This window comes from Lepus europaeus, chromosome 10, assembly GCF_033115175.1.
Source record: "Lepus europaeus isolate LE1 chromosome 10, mLepTim1.pri, whole genome shotgun sequence".
Lineage (NCBI taxonomy): Eukaryota > Metazoa > Chordata > Mammalia > Lagomorpha > Leporidae > Lepus > Lepus europaeus.
This window is the reverse complement of record NC_084836.1, coordinates 7,493,057-7,510,947: the sequence shown is the minus strand read 5'-3', so window position 1 is coordinate 7,510,947 and position 17,891 is coordinate 7,493,057. Positions and strand designations below refer to the sequence as shown.

General features: G+C 46.6%; 1 protein-coding gene across 2 annotated transcripts in view; it reads left to right on the top strand.

Moving 5' to 3' along the window:
* Window positions 1-17,891, top strand: part of TNRC6B (trinucleotide repeat containing adaptor 6B) — a 295,987-nt gene that overhangs the window by 106,264 nt on the left and 171,832 nt on the right. Inside the window, exon 4 of one of the 2 annotated variants that reach the window (XM_062202813.1) lies at window positions 9,110-9,177. The exons of the other annotated variant lie outside the window; for it this stretch is intronic. Coding sequence (XP_062058797.1) covers window positions 9,110-9,177 — 68 coding nt within the window. The remainder of the gene's footprint in view (window positions 1-9,109; window positions 9,178-17,891) is intronic. 2 annotated transcript variants of the gene reach the window in all.

Genomic DNA, 17,891 nt, shown 5'->3' with positions numbered 1-17,891 from the left:
TAATTATACCATTCCACATGATTCTGCTGTACCTGTTACTTGCTTTGTAATAGCACTGGAAGTGGTGAATATTGATTTAAACAAAAGTGGGGACTGAAATTTGGGAGGCTGGGGGCGGAGAGGCACATGTTGGGGGGCAGGGGTCAGTGCAATTTAAAGAAGAAGTAACCCTGTGATATTATCATTTGGCTTCCAAAATCACATATGTGTATTACTTTGCTACACATGTATGCATTTTATGTCAGATCAATCATGAGAGCATGGAAGTAGGGGAGTATCATTTGAAGCTTTGGGTATTAAAAGAAGGGTTAAAACAGGATATTTGGGGAATATCACAAGGCCAAAAATAATTTTTTCAAAATATAGTAGTGATTGCAAAATATGTGTAAGGTTGAGGGGGATCAATTTGCTGGAAAAGAGGAAAGAATAGGAGAAAGAAGGATCCCTGGGAACGTGAGATCCTAGCCAGACCCTGGTTGTGAACATCAGGAGTGTAGGGCTGGCCTTGGAGAGCTGAGGGAGGGGCGGGGCCGTGGGTGGAGGTGCAGGTTGCTGTCCTGAGATGAACAAGGTGCTCTTAGGACAACTCTAGGAGGGACTAGGGAGCATGCCCAGTGGCGGGGACCAACTTTGACTTCTTTAGCAGACTGGAAAAGTAAGCCCTGAGGGCAAGGGATGGATTCAGTCCTTGAACCTGGTGGAGCACAGGAGAGGCATTGGGAAGTGCTGAGTGAGCCAGCGACCAGCCAGGAAGGCAGTGTTCCCCCTCTGGGCTAGGCAGACAAAGGTTACATTGTTTCCCTCTACCAGGGAAGTGGAGGAGGGGTGTCTCGGCTGCAGGGGGACCTTGCTGACTGGGTATAGAGGGCTCCTGGGAGGGTCAGAGGAGGAAGTGCTGGAACATGCTTCTAGAAAAGTGACTGTGGACCCACTGTTGGAAGCTTGGGGAGAGGTTCATTTGCACTACAGGTGAATAGGGCTTTGCAGGCAGAGGAGCTGCCTGTGAGGGGGAGCGGAGTGCAAGTGGAACCAGCTTTGTAACTTTCTCCGGCTATTCTGTGTGTACTCCAGGAGCAGAAGAGAAAGAGGGGAGGGGTGGGTAAGGGAGTGATGTGCAGAGAGCAGGTGCAGTGTTGGCAGCCCAGGGTGCTGAAGAGGGGCATCTGGGAGGACTCTGGGGAGAGCCTTGGGACCAGTGGTCACAGTGAGCACTCCTCGCGGGGTCAGGTGGAAGAAGGGAGCGGCAGTCCTGCTCAGAGTTAGATTTCAGAAATGGTCGAGGTCTGTGCAGCCTGCTGCAGGTGGTGAGGCCCAGACCGGGCTGGTCCACTTCCCAGGTGCAGCAGGTAAAGGGGCCGCCTGGCCAGCATGGGTCCAGAGTGTCTGACTCCTGTGGCTTCGTGAAGTGCTCTCGCCTTCTCACAGTATACCAACAACCAGAGGTTTTTTCATCTTTTTTGCTGATCTGTAAGGTTTTACATTTCTATTTATTTATTTGAGAGGCAGAGGGATAGAGGGAGTTGCCATCTGCTGTTCACTCCCCAAGTGCCTGCAGCAGATGGGGCTGGGCCAGGTCAAAGCCTGGACCTGGGAACTCAACCCAGGCCTCCCACATGGGTGGCAGAGACCCAATTACTTGAGCCATGACTGCTGCCTCCCAGGGGAAACTAGAATCAGATGGAGATGGGAATTGAACCCAAGAACTCCAAGGTGGGTCACAGGCATCCTAACTGCTCGGCGCAGTGCCTGCCCCCATCTGTAAGTTTTTTGGGGACTGATGCTGTCTTTATCATGTCAGCATAGTGCCTAGCAATTTCTGCACAAGTAATTGTTGAATCTATGAATAGGAATAGGAGAAAGGTAAAGATAGGCTATAAATTTTATGAATCTGAATATTAAAACTCCCAAAACTGTATGAAACAGTGGCTAAATTACCATGTTAAATATATTTGTGGGGCCGGTGCTGTGGTGCAGTGGGTTAAAGCCCTGGCCTGCAGCACCGGCATCCCATATGGATGCCAGTTCGAGTCCCAGCTGCTCCACTTCCAATCCAGTAGAAGATGGCCCAAGTCCTGGGAACCCTGCACCATGTGGGAGACCTGGAGGACTCCTGACTCCTGGCTTTGGATCGGCCCAGCTCTGGCCATTGTAGGCATTTGGAGAGTGAAGCAGTGGATAGAAGATCCCCCCCCCCTTTGCCTGTGTAACTCCACCTTTCAAAATAAAATAAATAAATAAGTATATTTGTACAAGAAATTTGTAGAAAAGATAAATGAGGATTCAGAGTGCTTGGAAATGGACTTGAGAAAAGCAGGGAGCAGTGATCTTCCCACACTACTCTCATTGCCTTCCTGTGGAGAGTGCTGGAGAGTGGGAGGCAGGAGTCAACCTGGTGGAAGAGGTCCTGTCCTCTGGGAAAAACATGTGCGTGGCATTTAAAGGAATGTGCAGCAATTTGAAGTATATATGAAATGGTTTGGGGGTAATGGCCAGATCAGTGTATCTCACTGGAGGCCACATTACAAATATACATATCTCAAGGGGCTTTGTGGAGTTCATAGAAAATTTGTGTTATTCTTTAATTACATTTCCCACAAACTTTTAAAAAATTAAATATATTAGAAAGAGAGACAGAGACAAAAACAGAGAGATCTCCCATCTGTTGGTTCACTCCCCAGATTTCTGCACAGCCAGGTCATTAGCATAAAGCCAGGACTAGAAACCCTTGCGTCCCAGCATGGACATCCCAAGCAGCATCTGAACCACTGGACCAACACCTGCTGCTCCAAAGACTTTATTTTTTTTATTATTTTTTTATTTTTTGACAGGCAGAGTGGACAGTGAGAGAGAGAGACAAAGGTCTTCCTTTGCTGTTGGTTCACCCTCCAATGGCCGCCATGGCCGGCGCGCTGCTGCCGGCGCACTGCGCTGATCCGGAGGCAGGAGCCAGGTGCTTATCCTGGTCTCTCATGGGGTGCAGGGCCCAAGCACTTGGCCATCCTCCACTGCACTCCCAGGCCAAAGCAGAGAGCTGGACTGGAAGAGGGGCAACCGGGATAGAATCCAGTGCCCCGACCGGGACTAGAACCTGGTGTGCCGGCGCCGCTAGGCGGAGGATTAGCCTAGTGAGCTGCGGCGCCGGCCTGCTCCACAGACTTTAGAAGCCCCCTTGTGTGTAGTAGCACAGAGGCCCGAGGGCACAGTGCCTGTGCCACCAGGGCTTTAGGAATTGGGTGAGTGGGGCAGAGGCAGATGAAGAGATGGCTTTGGCACAAGAGCGGAGCTTCCCTGCTCTGCAGAGTGAGCGTGCAGGGAAGTGATGCAGTGAGAGCTGCGCTTTAGAGAGGCTCACCTGCGAGTGATCTGGAGGGTGGACTGCAGCAGGATGAGACCCAGCAGCAGCACAAAGGCCAGCGAGGAGGCTTTTGGAATAGTGAAATGTGGAGACACTGGGATACAGAATGGGACCTGAGAGCTTTGTCAGAGGTAGATGCAGCAGCACTTTGTGATCTCTTGAATATGGGGTCAAGGAGGGAAGAGAAGGGCATCTGGTACAATTGCAGGTTTCCCGTTTGGGACTCAGTGAGTGGTGATGCCACTCATGTAGATGATGGGATTTAAAGAGGTGAAGAGACTTGGACGTGCACATGCAGTTTTATTTTGGACCTCTCAGACCCTCCAAGTAGAAAAAACTTGAACACAGTACATTGGGACTGGAATTGAAGATCTGGAAGCCAACATAAAGGATGTTCCTGAAGCTGGGGTTTTCCAGTTGTTCTTATCATTGCTGGTTAAATAAACATTGATTATAGGGACGGCTGTTGTGGCTCAGCAGGTTAAACTACCACTTGGGACGCCCACATCCCATATCAGAGGCTATGGTTCAAGTTCCAGCTACTCTGCTTCTGATCCACCTTCCTGCCTGTGTTCCCGGGAGGCAGCAGATGAGGCCAAGTACTTGGTCCCTTGCACCCATGTGGGAGAATCAGACGAGTTCCTGGTTCCCAGCTTTGGCCCAGAGGCCCTGGCCATTGTGGATATTTGGGTAGTGAACCAGAAGATTCCGTCTCAGTTTCTTTTTCTGCCTTTCAAATGAATAAATAAGTACATAATTAAATCTGGTTTGAATTTCACAATGTGCACGTTGTGTGCCCTTTGCTTCCCCAAATTTCAATTTGTAATGGAAATAAAGAATAAACCTCTCATTTTTCTGTGGTTTTTGAAACTTAGTTTCTCTGGGGCCAGCACTGTGGTGCAGCGGGTTAATGCCCTGGCCTAAAGTGCTGGCATCCCACATGGGCGCCGATTCAAGATCCGGCTGCTCCACTTCCAATCCAGCTCTCTGCTATGGCCTGGGAAAGCAGTAGAAGATGGCCCAAGTCCTTGGACCCCTGCACCTGCATGGGAGACCCGTAAGAAGCTCCTGGTTCCTGGCTTTGGATCGGTACAGCTCCGGCCATTACTGCCAATTGGGGAATGAACCAGTAGATGGAAGACACCCCTCCCTCCCTCTCTCCCTCTCCACCACCCCCCACCCCGTCCTCTCTCTGTGTAACTCTGACTTTCAAATAAATAAATCTTTAAAAAAAAAAAAAGAAACTTAGTTTCTCTAATACTATTCATCTTCTGTAGTATTGAAAGGGTGGTGGACTGGAAAGCCTTGTGTTTGCATTTTGTTGTGCTGTGTTTCTTCTGTGTTACTGTTGTCTGTCTCCTGGGTTATTCGGTCTGTAAGCAATGAACTATACTTGGCTAAGTTGGGGATACTCTCACCTATTTCCCTGAATATGTAGTTTTTTTTAGTTTATTTGATTTTTTTAAAGATTTATTTATTTTTATTCATGTCAGAGTTAACAGAGAGGGGGAGATACACACACAGAAAGAGATTGATCTTCCATCTGCTGGTTTTTTCCCCCAGATGGCCAGAACAGCTGAAGCAGGAGTTGAGAGCTTCTTCCAGGTCTCCCACATGAGTGCAGGGGCCCAAGCACATGGGCCATCTTCCTCTTCTTTCCTAGGTGCATGAGCAAGGAGCTGGATCGGAACTGGGAATCAAACCGGTGCCAGTTGGGGATGCCAGCACTGTAGACGGTCTCTTAACCCACTATACCACAATGCTGGCCCCTCTTTTTTTTTTAAGTTTTACTTATTTATTTGAAGGCAGAGTGACACACACACAGAGAGTGGAAAAAACAAAAATATCTTCCATATACTGGTTCACTCCTCAGATGGCTATCGCAATGCCTGGGGCTGGTCCAGGCCAAAGCCAGGAGCTTAGAGCTTCTTCCAGGTCTCCCACATGGATGGCAGGGGCCTAATTACTTTGGGCCATCTTCTGATGCTTTCCCAGGCATATTAGTAGAAAACTAAATTAGAATTGGAGCAGCCAGGACTTGAGCCTGCATTCCAATGTGTCAATATCACCAAGTGGCAGCTTAACCCATTGCACCACTATGGGGGCCCCAATCTATCTGATTTAAAAAAAAAATTTAAAGAGTTATTTATTTGAAAGAGTTACACAGAGAAAGGAGAGGCAGAGAGAGAGAGAGAGAGAGAGAGAGAGATCTTCCATCTGATGGTTCACTCCCCAGTTGGCTGCAACAGCCAGACTGTGCTGATCTGATGCCAGGAGCCAGGAGCTCCTTCTGGGTCTCCCACAGGGGTGCAGGGGCCCAAGGACTTGGGCCATCTTCTACTGTTTTCCCAGGCCATAGCAGAGAGCTGGATCAAAGTGGAGCAGCCGGGTCTTGAACTGGCACCCATATGGGATGCCAGCGCTTCAGGCCAGTGCATTAACCCACTGCACCACAGCGCTGGGCCCTGATTTTTTTTTTTTTTCAAAAGAATTATTGGCCGGCGCCGTGGCTCAACAGGCTAATCCTCCGCCTTGCGGCGCCGGCACACCGGGTTCTAGTCCCGGTCGGGGCACCGATCCTGTCCCGGTTGCCCCTCTTCCAGGCCAGCTCTCTGCTGTGGCCCGGGAGTGCAGTGGAGGATGGCCCAAGTGCTTGGGCCCTGCACCCCATGGGAGACCAGGAGAAGCACCTGGCTCCTGCCATCGGAACAGCGCGGTGCGCCGGCCGCAGCGCGCTACCGCGGCGGCCATTGGGGGGTGAACCAACGGCAAAGGAAGACCTTTCTCTCTGTCTCTCTCTCTCACTGTCCACTCTGCCTGTCAAAAATAAAAAAAAAAAAAAAAAAAAAGAATTATTTATTTGAAAGAGTTACAGAGAGAGGTCGAGTCAGAGAGAGAGAGAGGTCTTCCATTCTGCTGGTCCACTCCCCAAAAGACCACAACGGCCAGAGCTGAGCCAATCCGAAGCCAGGAGACAGGAGCCTCCTCCAGGTCTCCCACACTGGTTCAGGGGCCCAAGGACTTGGGCCATCCTCCATTGCTTTCCCAGGCCATTAACAGAGAGCTGGATTGGAAGAGGAGTAGCCAGGACTCGAACCGGTGCCCATATGGTATGCCGGTGCCGCAGGCTAGGGCTTTAGCCCACTGCACCACAGCACTGGCCCCTCTATCTGATTTTTAAACATTGTACCTTTAGGGGAATTTCCATAGGACTGGTAATCCCATTTGTAGAGGTAGCTCTGTTTCTATCTGTTATCTTCCTTTACTGATCAGTGAACAATCTGGAATAGTAAAATACTTTTTTTCCCTTTGAAAATTTGTATAAACTATGTATATATGTTAAAATATGCAGATACAGTGAAAGAATTGTGAGGAAATCCTTAAACCTACTGCATACACCAAGATATAGGACATAATTGCACCCCAGAAAACTCCACATGCCCCTCCTGGAGCAAACCCCTCCCCAAGACAACTTAAATTTCACATTAGTCATTCTCTTTCTTTTTACTTTGACTGTTTAGTTCTTTCTTTCAAGTTGTGCACATATATGGGTCGAGTGGTATGATCCGTGCACTGATGAGATCAGGGTAGGTGTCACAGCCAGCATCTCCCGCTCTAGCGCCCTGATTGTTATCCAGGTAGTTCTGCTCGTAGGTGCACTGATGAGATCAGGGTAGGTGTCACGGCCAACACCTCCCCGCTCTAGCGCCCTGATTGTTATCCAGGTAGTTCTGCTCATGGAGAACTGCTCCCATCAACTCTGCACCATTAACCACCTCCCTCCATCCCTCTCCCCAAGCACCCCCAGGCTCTGGTAACGCTGGTCCCCTCTCTACTTCCTCAGCAGCCACATTCACTACTCTGTGTCTGGCTTGTTCCATCCATGTTGCTACAAATGACAGAATTTCATTCTTTTAATATTCCATGTTACTACGTATCTTTATCCAGTCTTTTGCCGACCGGCACTTGTGTTGTCTCCATGTTGCGGCTGCTGTGGACAGTGCTACGGTGAGCTTGCCAGGCAGATGGCTCCTCCGTGTACTGATTTGTGTCCCTCATCCATGTACTCAGGAGAGGGACTGCTGCATCACGTGCGAGTTCTGTCTGTAGTCTCGTGAGGAAAATTCCACACGGTTGTCGGGACTGGGCTGACATCCTACTAGCAGCACTTTCTCCACATCCTTGCCAACATTTGCTTTTTGTCTTTTTGGGAATAGCCTTTCTACCTGAGATGAGATGATGTCTCATTGTGGTTTTGACTTATATTTCCCTGGTAAATAATGATGTTAAGCATCCTTTTTAACATTTAAAAAAAATAATGTATGTGTCTATGTGGTTAAAAATGCATATATTTCAACTTGATATTAATGAAACCATACTCTAATGTATTCTTTTGTGACTTGCATCTTTTCTCATTGCTACATTTTTATAACTCATCCAGGCTGAAAAGAGTAACTGTAGTTCATTTTAATGCAGTGTTCTATTGTTTTAGAATAGCCCGTTTATCTATTTTACTGTCAATGGCTATTTGCTTCTGTATTTCTTCTGTTAAAGATAGTACTGTTTTGGGGGCTGGCGCCATGGCTCACTTGGTTAATCCTCCACCTGCGGCACCAGCATCCCATATGGACGCCGGGTTCTAGTCCCGGTCGCTCCTCTTCCAGTCCAGCTCTCTGCTGTGGCCCAGGAGGGCAGTGAAGAATGGCCCAAGTGCTTGGCCCCTGCACCCACGTCGGAGACCAGGAGGAAGCACCTGGCTCCTGGCTTCGGATCGGCGCAGTGCTGGCCATAGCGGCCATTTGGAAAGTGAACCAACAGAAGGAAGACCTTTCTCTCTCTCTTTCTCTCTCTCACTGTCTATAAGTCTACCTGTCAAATAAATAAAATAAAGATAGTACTGTTTTTAGGACTGGCGTTGTGGTATAGTGGGGTTAAACAAATACCTGTGACACCAGCATCCCATATGAGCATCAGTTGAAGTCCCAGCTGCTCTGCTTCCAATCCAGCTCCCTACTTAGGCACCTGGCCCAAGTGCTTGGGTCCCTGCCACCCACGTGGGAGACCAGGATGGGGTTCTAAGCTCTTGGCTTCAGCTTGGTTCAGCCCCCTCTCTCTCTCTGTAACTCTGCCTTTCAATAAATAAATACATGGTTTTAAAAAGTAATACTATTGTAAGTATTTTTGAGTATGTGCAAAAGTTTCTCTAGGGTATATATCCAGAAGTGTATGGTGTTGCTAGTTTGTATCATAAATCCATTTTCAATGTACCAGGTCACTGCAATCTGTTTTTCAAAGTAGTTGTACCAGTTCACCTTCCTTCTAGGAGTGGGTGAGGATTTTACTCCAGAGCTTTGCCTGCACTTGGCATTGCCTGGCTTTTTAACTTTAGCCGAGCTAATAGTTGTAAAACATCTTTACATATGTTTAGGTACCATTTATGTGTTCAGTGAAATTCTCTCTGTTACTTCTAGTAGGTTGTCTTTTGCTCATTGGTTTATGTATTCTAGATGGTAATTCTGTGTCACGGTGAAAGGGAGCTGTAAATCCACAGGCTTCCTCTTCTCATTCTGCAAATCTGGTCACCCAAGGAGTGATTTAAGCACACATGGAGTTTGAAAACCACTAGCCCAGGCTTCAGTCCTGGGCACCACAGTGAAATGGCCCTGGCTCCTGCACAGGACAGGTCCTGGCACTTTGGAGGGAGTCGAATCTTCGTCCCCAACTGCTGCTGACCTGTGGTGCTTGCCTTTGCAGGTGGAACAGGAGGATTTTGTAATGGAAGGGCATGGCAAGACCCCGCCTCCTGGTGAAGAAAGCAAACAGTGAGTCACAGTTCATTTAAAAAGGGTTGGATTACACAGGGTCGGAAGCACTTTGGTTAAACCTGCCGAGGGCGTGTTTGCTGGGGATGTGTACGCTGGAGGCTTGGAGATGTCGTTGTGGAGTTTACCATTCGCTTTGGTGATTTGTTAATGCATCGCTTCTATTTATAGAGTGACTAACTGGAGGGGCAAGAAAGGTGGCTTTGGACGTTTTCACACTTGACTAAGCAAAATATGTTAGGCCTTAGCAAAGGCTGTAAGGCTTGGGTGTTCCAAATTGAGGTAATTCAGTTTGGTTGATTTCCAAAGAACGTGTAAAGTGGTACATCCTTTTCTTAGCAATGTCTTCATGAAGTGAACAAAATTAATAGACCGTTCCCCGGCTTCTCAACTGTGAATTTATTTGAATAGTACTTCCTGAAATTCTATTCCATTTGGTTATTTACACTTCTGATCTTTGTTTAAATAACAAATTGTTTTCCTAAAGGAACAGGAATTTATAAATAATACAACTTAGTCAACATTTTGAATAATTCAGGATCCTCCCCTCTGAGTTCTTACGGGGTGGTTGGTTTGAAACCTGGTTAGCTTTTGGGGGCAGTGAGGAGACTGTTTTCTTCCCTCTGTCACAGAATTTGAAAAATGTATTGCAGAGCAGACTGGTTTTCCATTTGCCCTTTTAAAGGAGAGACGGTTGAGACCGGCTTGAATTACTGCCATACCACTATTTTTTATTCACATAGTAGTCTTCTGAATTGAATGGGTTGGTGATTCTTGGAATTTACCAAAAATCTGCAGAGAGAAATGTCTCTCCCTCACTCTCTCTGTCCTTAGAAAATAGTTTAATTTTGATCTCTCTCAAGAAAATTCTGTCTCTGAAACCCTTGGGAATGAATTGTGCAGGCCGGACTGGACTGCCACGAGACAGGGTCGTGGAAGGGGCTGGCTTGTCTCCTGTTTGTTGTGAATGGAAACCAGGATATTTTCACAGCTGGTTTAATTTGCTGACCAGGCAGTTTTAAAAATAGCTTACAATATAAATCCCAACTTTGCTGTGTTCTGTCAGACGCACTTGTATTCCGCATGGGGCTGACGGAATCCGTTCCTCCCTGGCATCTCGTCCCTCGGAGTGGCAGGACGGTGCTCCGGTGCTCTCCCTGGCCCCTGCCCCACCCATTCTGGTTAGAGGTCTTGCCGTGTAACAGTCTCGGTTTCTATTTGTCAAGGGTTTCTGTGCACTAGGTACTTTGCTTAGACATTTTTACTCTGTCGTTGTCTCCAGTTTAATCAGCGATATCAGGGTAGGTGACTTGCCCATGGTGATGCAGCTTGAAGTGGAACTTGGGATTTGAACCCATGTCTCACTGCCTTCAGAGCATATAGCATCACTCTCTCAAACCCTTTCTCAGCCTTGGGCTCCGTGTACTTGGGAGGAACCGTGGTTAGCAGAACTGCCCTTGCTTGTCGAGATCAAAGTCTCGCAAATACAAGTGAGACAATGGAAGTGGTGTCAAGCCTGTTTTTAGAACACAGATGAAAGTTCTGTTCTCTAGAGAGTGGCCATTTCCCAACAAACCCGTCTTTAAGGACCTGCCGGGTCCCCCCTGCCCTGAATGAGCTCCCTGCTGTGCTCAGGAAACAGTGCCAGGGCAGATTCTCCCCCAGGTGCAGTACTCATGAGCTCATAAAGGCCTCAGCGCCCAGCAGGCTGGACGCAGCACGTGCAGGAGACTCCTGTTCAGTCTCTGCTTTCCTCGGACCTGGTTGGCCATCCTGTACTGCAGTGGTGAGGCGACCGGGGTCTGCACGAGGGACCCTCCTCCTGCCCCTGCCCCTCCCGCCGGGCTGTGAGACAGGGGAGCCAAGGTGCTGTGTTCTTTTGTTTGCAGCAACAGCAATAAGAAGTTGAAAACATCTTTTTCAAATATCAGAATTGCGATTGGCAAATGATTATTACTTATTACAGTTCTTTCTACACATGATTAAATCTCGGGTAGGGACTCCAGGAACTGACTGCTGCACTCCAGATCCCACAAGTGGCACGTTACTGAATGACCTGCAAAATTCCCATTCATTCGTTTTTTAATTATAAAAGTAATGCACATTTGTCATAAAGCACACAGAAAAAAGTGGATACAGAAATACTTCCTTTACCCTCCTTCTCTCCTCTTCTTCCTAAACAGTTTCTGTGCATTTTAAAATAATTAGTTTTTTTCCCAGCCTGCATCTCTGAGCCTTGCTTCTGTAACTTGAAACCTCTTGCAGTTGGTCTCACTCTGTCCCACATCTGCAGAGCATTCTCCTGACTGGGTGGACTGCGGGCTCCCTTCTCTGATAGATATTTTGATGGCTGTCATCTCTTCAGTATTGCAAATAATATTTTATTTATATCTTTATTCTTAGATCTTTATAGGATATTTCTGTAGAATAGAGTTTGGTTTTGGATACTTTGTTTTGTCTGTGGGTATGTGTGTTTTTTTTATTGAGGTGTAATGGCTATCAAATTGCCTTCCAAAAAAAAGCTATTCCAGTCTTAATTTTCAACAGTGTGTAGAAATATTCATTTCTCCACATTTGGCAATAATAAAATATCTCTAAATTTTTGCTACTTTCATCTTTTGTTTTCATTTGTATTTTTCTGTTTACTAAGCAATAAAATATATTTTGTTAGTTTATTTGCCATTTATGTTTTACTTCGTGTGTTTATTTTAAGATGTATTTATTTGAAAGGCAGAGTGACAGAGACATCAAGAGATCTTCCATGTGCTGATTCACTCCCCAAATGGCCACAATGGCCAGGACTGGTCCAGGCCAAAGCTGGGAGCCTGGAACCGTATCCTGGTTTCCCTCATGGGTGACAGAGACTCAAGTACTTGGGCCATCCTCTGCAGCTTTCCCAGGTGCACTAGCAGGGAGCTGGACTGGAAGTGGAGCAACCAGGACTCGAAGAGTTGCTCTGACATGGGATGCCAATATCACAAGTGGCAGCTTAGCCCAGTATACCACAGGGTCAAACCCTGGATTGTCTATTTTATAGTTTTGTAGGAGCCCTTTATAAATTTTTTAAAAGAGTTATTTTATTTATTTGAAAGGCAGAGTTATAGAAAGGTAGAGGCAGAGAGAGAAAGAGAGAAGTCTTCCATCTGCTGATTCCCTCCCCAAATGGCCACAATGGCTGGAGCTGGGCTGATCTGAAGCCAGGAGCCAAGAGCTTCTTTTAAGTATCTTTTCCCAGTCCTTATTTAACATTGAAATATCTTTCTTGCCAATAAAACTTTTACATTTTTATGTATTAAAAGGCAGCCTTCATGGTTTCCATGTTTGTACATAGAGAAATCTGCCCTACCTTAACATAAAATATCTTTAATTTTTCCATGTGAAATTCTTAAATTTATTTTTATTTGAAGGCAGAGAGAGACCGAAAGAGCACGAGAGAGTGCTTTTGCATCTGTGGGTTCAACTCCCCGAATGCCTGCAACGGCCAAGTCTGGGTCAGGCTGAAGCCAGGAGTCAGGAACTCCATCCTGGTCTCCCACATGGGTGGGAGGGACCCAGCCACTTGAGTCACCACTTATTGTTGCCTTTTAGACTGTGAATTAGCAAGAAAGCATGTCAGAAGCAGAGTAGATTGGACTCTGACCAAGCACTGTGATTTGGGATGCGTGTACCCACAGTGGCTGGGAGTGCAGCCCTTGCACCAATCTCCCACCCCACTTTTCCCACCTGAATTCCTACATTTAGACCTGTAATCAAGCTGGTACTAATTTAAAAAAAATTTTTTTTTAGTTTGACAGATAGACAGTGAGAGAGAGAGAGAGAGAGAGGTCTTCCTTCTGTTGGTTCACCCCCCAAATGGCCGCTACGGCCGGCGCTGTGCCAATCCGAAGCCAGGAGCCAGGTGCCTCCTCCTGGTCTCCGACGTGGGTGCAGGCACCCAAGCACCTGGGCCATCCTCCACTGTACTCCTGGGCCACAGCAGAGAGCTGGACTGGAAGAGGAGCAACCAGGACCAGAACCCGGCGCCCATATGGGATGCTGGTGCCACAGGCGGAGGATCAACCAAGTGAGCCATGGTGCCGGCCCCAAGCTGGTACTAATTTTTTTTTTTTTTGACAGGCAGACTGGACAGAGAGAGAGAGACAGAGAAAGGTCTTCTTTTGCCGTTGGTTCACCCTCCAATGGCCGCCGCGGCTGGCGCGCTGCAGCCAGCACACCTCACTGATCCGATGGCAGGAGCCAGGTGCTTCTCCTGGTGTCCCATGGGGTACAGGGCCCAAGCACTTGGGCCATCCTCCACTGTACTCCCTGGCCACAGCAGAGAGCTGGCCTGGAAGAGGGGCAACCGGGACAGAATCCGGCACCCCGACCGGGACTAGAACCCAGTGTGCTGGCGCCACAAGGTGGAGGATTAGCCTATTGAGCCGTGGCGCCGGCGCTGATACTAATTTTTGTGTATGGTGTATGTTGTGAGGCTGAGATCTGATTTACCTTTTTTTTTTCCCCCAAGTTGATTCCAAAGTTGGCTCTTGTTCATTGGTATTAGCCTGTAGGAGTTGCCAGTTTACTTGTAGAGGCTGGGGGAGCACTGGGTAGTATAACCTGTTCAAAATCACAGAGCGATTTTGTGAGGGTTAGGATTAAAATTATCTTGTTAGCTCATCTGTGCCACTTTCCTTATTTCCCTTTGGACATTTGGACCACAGATTTAGGAATCTTAAAAATTATTTTATTGCTGTGCTGTTTATTTCAAGGGAGCTGAGTTCTACTAACAGATTAAGGTAGCTGTGCATTCAGAGAAGTCTCTTGAAAAATAATTGGCTTTTGAAATCGAAGAACGTGTGTGCTTCACTGGTAATATTTACATCAGTTGTGAATTCCAGGGTGAGTACGTACATAAGATTTTGTAGAGTACATAGCTTTTAACACTTCCTATGTATTGCTTCAGTGTTGTTGCCTCTATAAGGGATTTATTCACTGTTAGTGTATCTAATGTGATCAGTGTTCAGAGGATATTCTTTTTAAGAGACCTACTGTAGCAAATCAGACAGGCTACATTTATTTTTCCATATAATTACTAGATTAAAATTATACAGCTTTAATCACGTGGGATGTGTAACACAGGAGTAAATATCAAAACTGGCAACTTTTCAAAACACAGAGTGAGAAAGTATGGGCTCATAGATGTGTCTGACGCATGCTTATCCAAAGTCCACGTCAGACAGAATACTACCACCCAAGCAGTCTTTGACTTAGTTATGACTTTCTTTTCAGTCTTTGATGGATATTTATTAGTTACACATATTTATGGGGTACAGTGTGACATCTCAATACAAGTGTATAATGTATAATGTTCAGATCAGCGTGACTGGCATATCTTACCTTGGACACGTATCATTCTGTGTTGGGAGCATTCAGAATCCTCCCTGCTTGCTAGTTTGAAATGCTAGTTCCTTGTTTTGGATCAGAGGAACATGAGAAGCCATTCCCCCATCCTGCTGCTCCCCAGGCTGCCTTGGATGTTTATGGGAAGATCATTTATTGCAAGTGATTTTGAAACTAAACATCAATTTTGGTACAGTAAGCACTTGCATTTGACTTCTTTCATTTTTTTTCAATATAAATTAAAGTCTAAGCTTTAAATCTCCATTCTGAAATTGAGACGATATTCTGAAAAGATAAGCATTTGTCTTTAACCTGGCAAAATTATCTGATTTTTAAGTAAATTTTTGTTGATAGAATTTTCTTAATTCTTTTTCTTCATTTTACCAAAGGCCTTTACTGAAAACAAGCCTCTCAGAGCAGGATGTTGAAGCAGTATGGCACGGCTGTGTTCAGTGTGGCATAGCTCACAGCCGGGAAGAGGCAGGAGCAGCCAGATGTCCACTGACATGAGTGGCTGAACAAAGTGCTTTATCCACACAATGGAATGTTTGTTACACAGCCTTAAAAAAGAAGGAAATCTATTGTACACCAGAAAGTGGATGAACCTTAAGTACACTACACTGAGCCATACAAGCCAGTCCTAACAAGACAAATTCCATGTGATTGTCTCACATAAAGTTTCTAAAACAGAGTCATAGAAAGAGAAAGTAGAAAGGTGGCTGCCAAAGACTAGAGGGAGAAAGAATTAATGTTTCATGGAAACAGAGTTTCAGCTTTACATGGTAAACATTTTCTAGAAATCTGTAGCACAACAGTTCAAATACACTGGACACTCCCAGACTATATACTTAGAAATGGTTGAGGGGCCAGAGTTGTGGTGTGGCTGGTAAAGCTGTGGCCTACGACACCAGCATCCGCGTGGACACCGGTTCGAGTCCTGACTTCTCCACTTCCCATCTATCTCTCAGCTAATGGCTTGGGAGAAGCAGTGGAAGATGGCCCTAGTGCCTGGGCCCCTGCCACCCACGTGGCAGACCCATATGAAGCTCCTGGCTTTGACCTGTTTCAGCCCTGGCTGTTGTAGTCACTTGGGGAGTGAACCAGCAGATGAAAGACCCCTCTCTGTCTCTCCCTCTCTCTCTATAACTCTGACTTTCATATAAAATAAATAAACTTTAAAAAAAATGGTTGAGCTGGAGCAGGGGTTACGGCAGTGTTTGAGACACATGCATTAGAGTGCATGCTCTGAGTGCTGGCTCCACTTTGCATCCAGCTTCCTCCTATTTTTTTTTTTTTTAATTTTTATTTGAAAGATAGTGTTAGACAGTGAGAGAGACAGAGAGAAAGGTCTTCCTTCCGTTGGTTCACCCCCCAAATGACTGCTATGGCCGGCGCTGCGCCGATCCGAAGCCAGGAGTCAGGTGCTTCCTCCTGGTCTCCCATGGGGTGCAGGGCCCAAGCACTTGGGCCACCCTCCACTGCCTTCCTGGGCCACAGCAGAGAGCTGGCCTGGAAGGAGCAACCAGGACTAGAACCCGGCGCCCATATGGGATGCTGGCGCCACAGGTGGAGGATTAGGCTAGTGAGCCACGGCGCTGGCCCCCAGCTTCCTCTTATTAATGTCTACTCTGGGAGGTTGAGCAAATGACAGCTCAGGTACTTGGATGCCTGTCTCCCACACAGGAGACCTGGATTGAGGTCTTGGCTCCTGACTTTGGCCTGGCTTAGCCGTGGATGTTGTGGGCATTTGGGAAGTAAACCAGTAGATGGAGGATCTATCTCTGTCTCTCTTTGTATGTCTCTCTGCCTATCAAAGAAAATGAAAATAAATTTTAATAAAAATGGTTCAGATAATAAATTTTTAAACTGCAATTTAAAAAATGTTAGTGATCTAATTGAAATAAACTTTAAATGCAAATGGTAGCCTGGATTTTAAAAAATGTAAATTTATTTTATTTGAGAGGCAGAGAGACAGAGAAAGACACAGAGAAAGAGACAGATCTTCCAGCCATTGGTTCACTCCCTAAATACCACAACAGGCTGGACCTGGACCAGGCCAAAGCCAGCAGTCCAGAATTCAATCTGGGTCTCCCACGTGGTGGCAGGGAACCAAGTACTTGAGCAATAGTCTGCTCCCTAGGGTGTGCATTAGCAAGAAGCTGGAGTTGGGAGCACAGCCAGGATTAGCATGCAGGCGCTCCAATATGGAATGTGGCCGTCCCAGATAGCTTCAGGACTGCTGTGCCAAATGCTGTCCTAGAATGTAAAATCATTAACTTTTATATTGACTTTCTGTTGAAATTATAATCGGGATGTATTATGTTAAATAAAGAGCAATATTAAGAGGTTTAGAACATCTGATTTTAGTGCTGGTGTTTGGCATGATGGGTAAGGTGCTCTTTGGGAAGCCCACATTATATTGGAGGGCCTGGGTTCATGTCCTGGCTTACCTCTCAATTCTAGCTTCCTGCTGATGTGCACCCCTGGAGGGGAGCAGGTAATTGCTCAAGCAGCTGGGTCCCTTCCACTCACATGGGAGGCATGGGTTGAGTTCCCTGCTTCTGACTTGGACCTAGCCCAGCCCCAGCTGTTGAGGGTATTTGGGGAGTGAATCAGTGGATGGGAGAGCTCTCTGTCTCTTTCTGTCTCTCTCACTTTTTCAAATAAATATTTTCTTGAAGATATTTTTATTTATTTGAAAGAGAGAGAGAGAGAGAGAGAGAACAAGAGAGTGAGATATCTTCCATCTGCTGGCTTACTCCCCAGATGGCTGCAATGGCCAGGGCTGGGCCAGGCCAAAACCAGGAGCCAGGAGCTTCATCCAGGTCTCCCAGCTGGTTGCATGGGAGCCCAAGCTCTTGGTCCATCTTCTGCTGCTTTTTCCACGCCATGAGCACGTTCGCAAGGAGCAAATATTTTAAAAAAAAAATGACTTTAGTACAAAAAGATTTTTAAATCATGTATAGTTTTTTCTTTTCTTTTCTTTTTTTTTTTTTTTGTTAAAGATTTATTTATTTATTTGAAAGTCAGAGTTATACAGAGAGAGAAGGAGAGGCAGATAGAGAGGGAGGTCTTCCATCCACTGGCTCACTCCCCAATTGGCCGCAACGGCCGGAGTTGTGCCGATCAGGGACTAGGAACTTCCTCTGAGTCTCCCACGCGGGTTCAGGGCCATCTTCTACTGCTTTCCCAGGCCATAGCAGAGAGCTAGATCAGAAGTGGAGCATCTGGGACTCAAACCAGTGCCCACATGGGATGCTGGCACTGCAGTCGGCGGCTTTACCCACTAAGCCACTGCGCCGGCCCCAATTTTTTCATAATATACATATTCC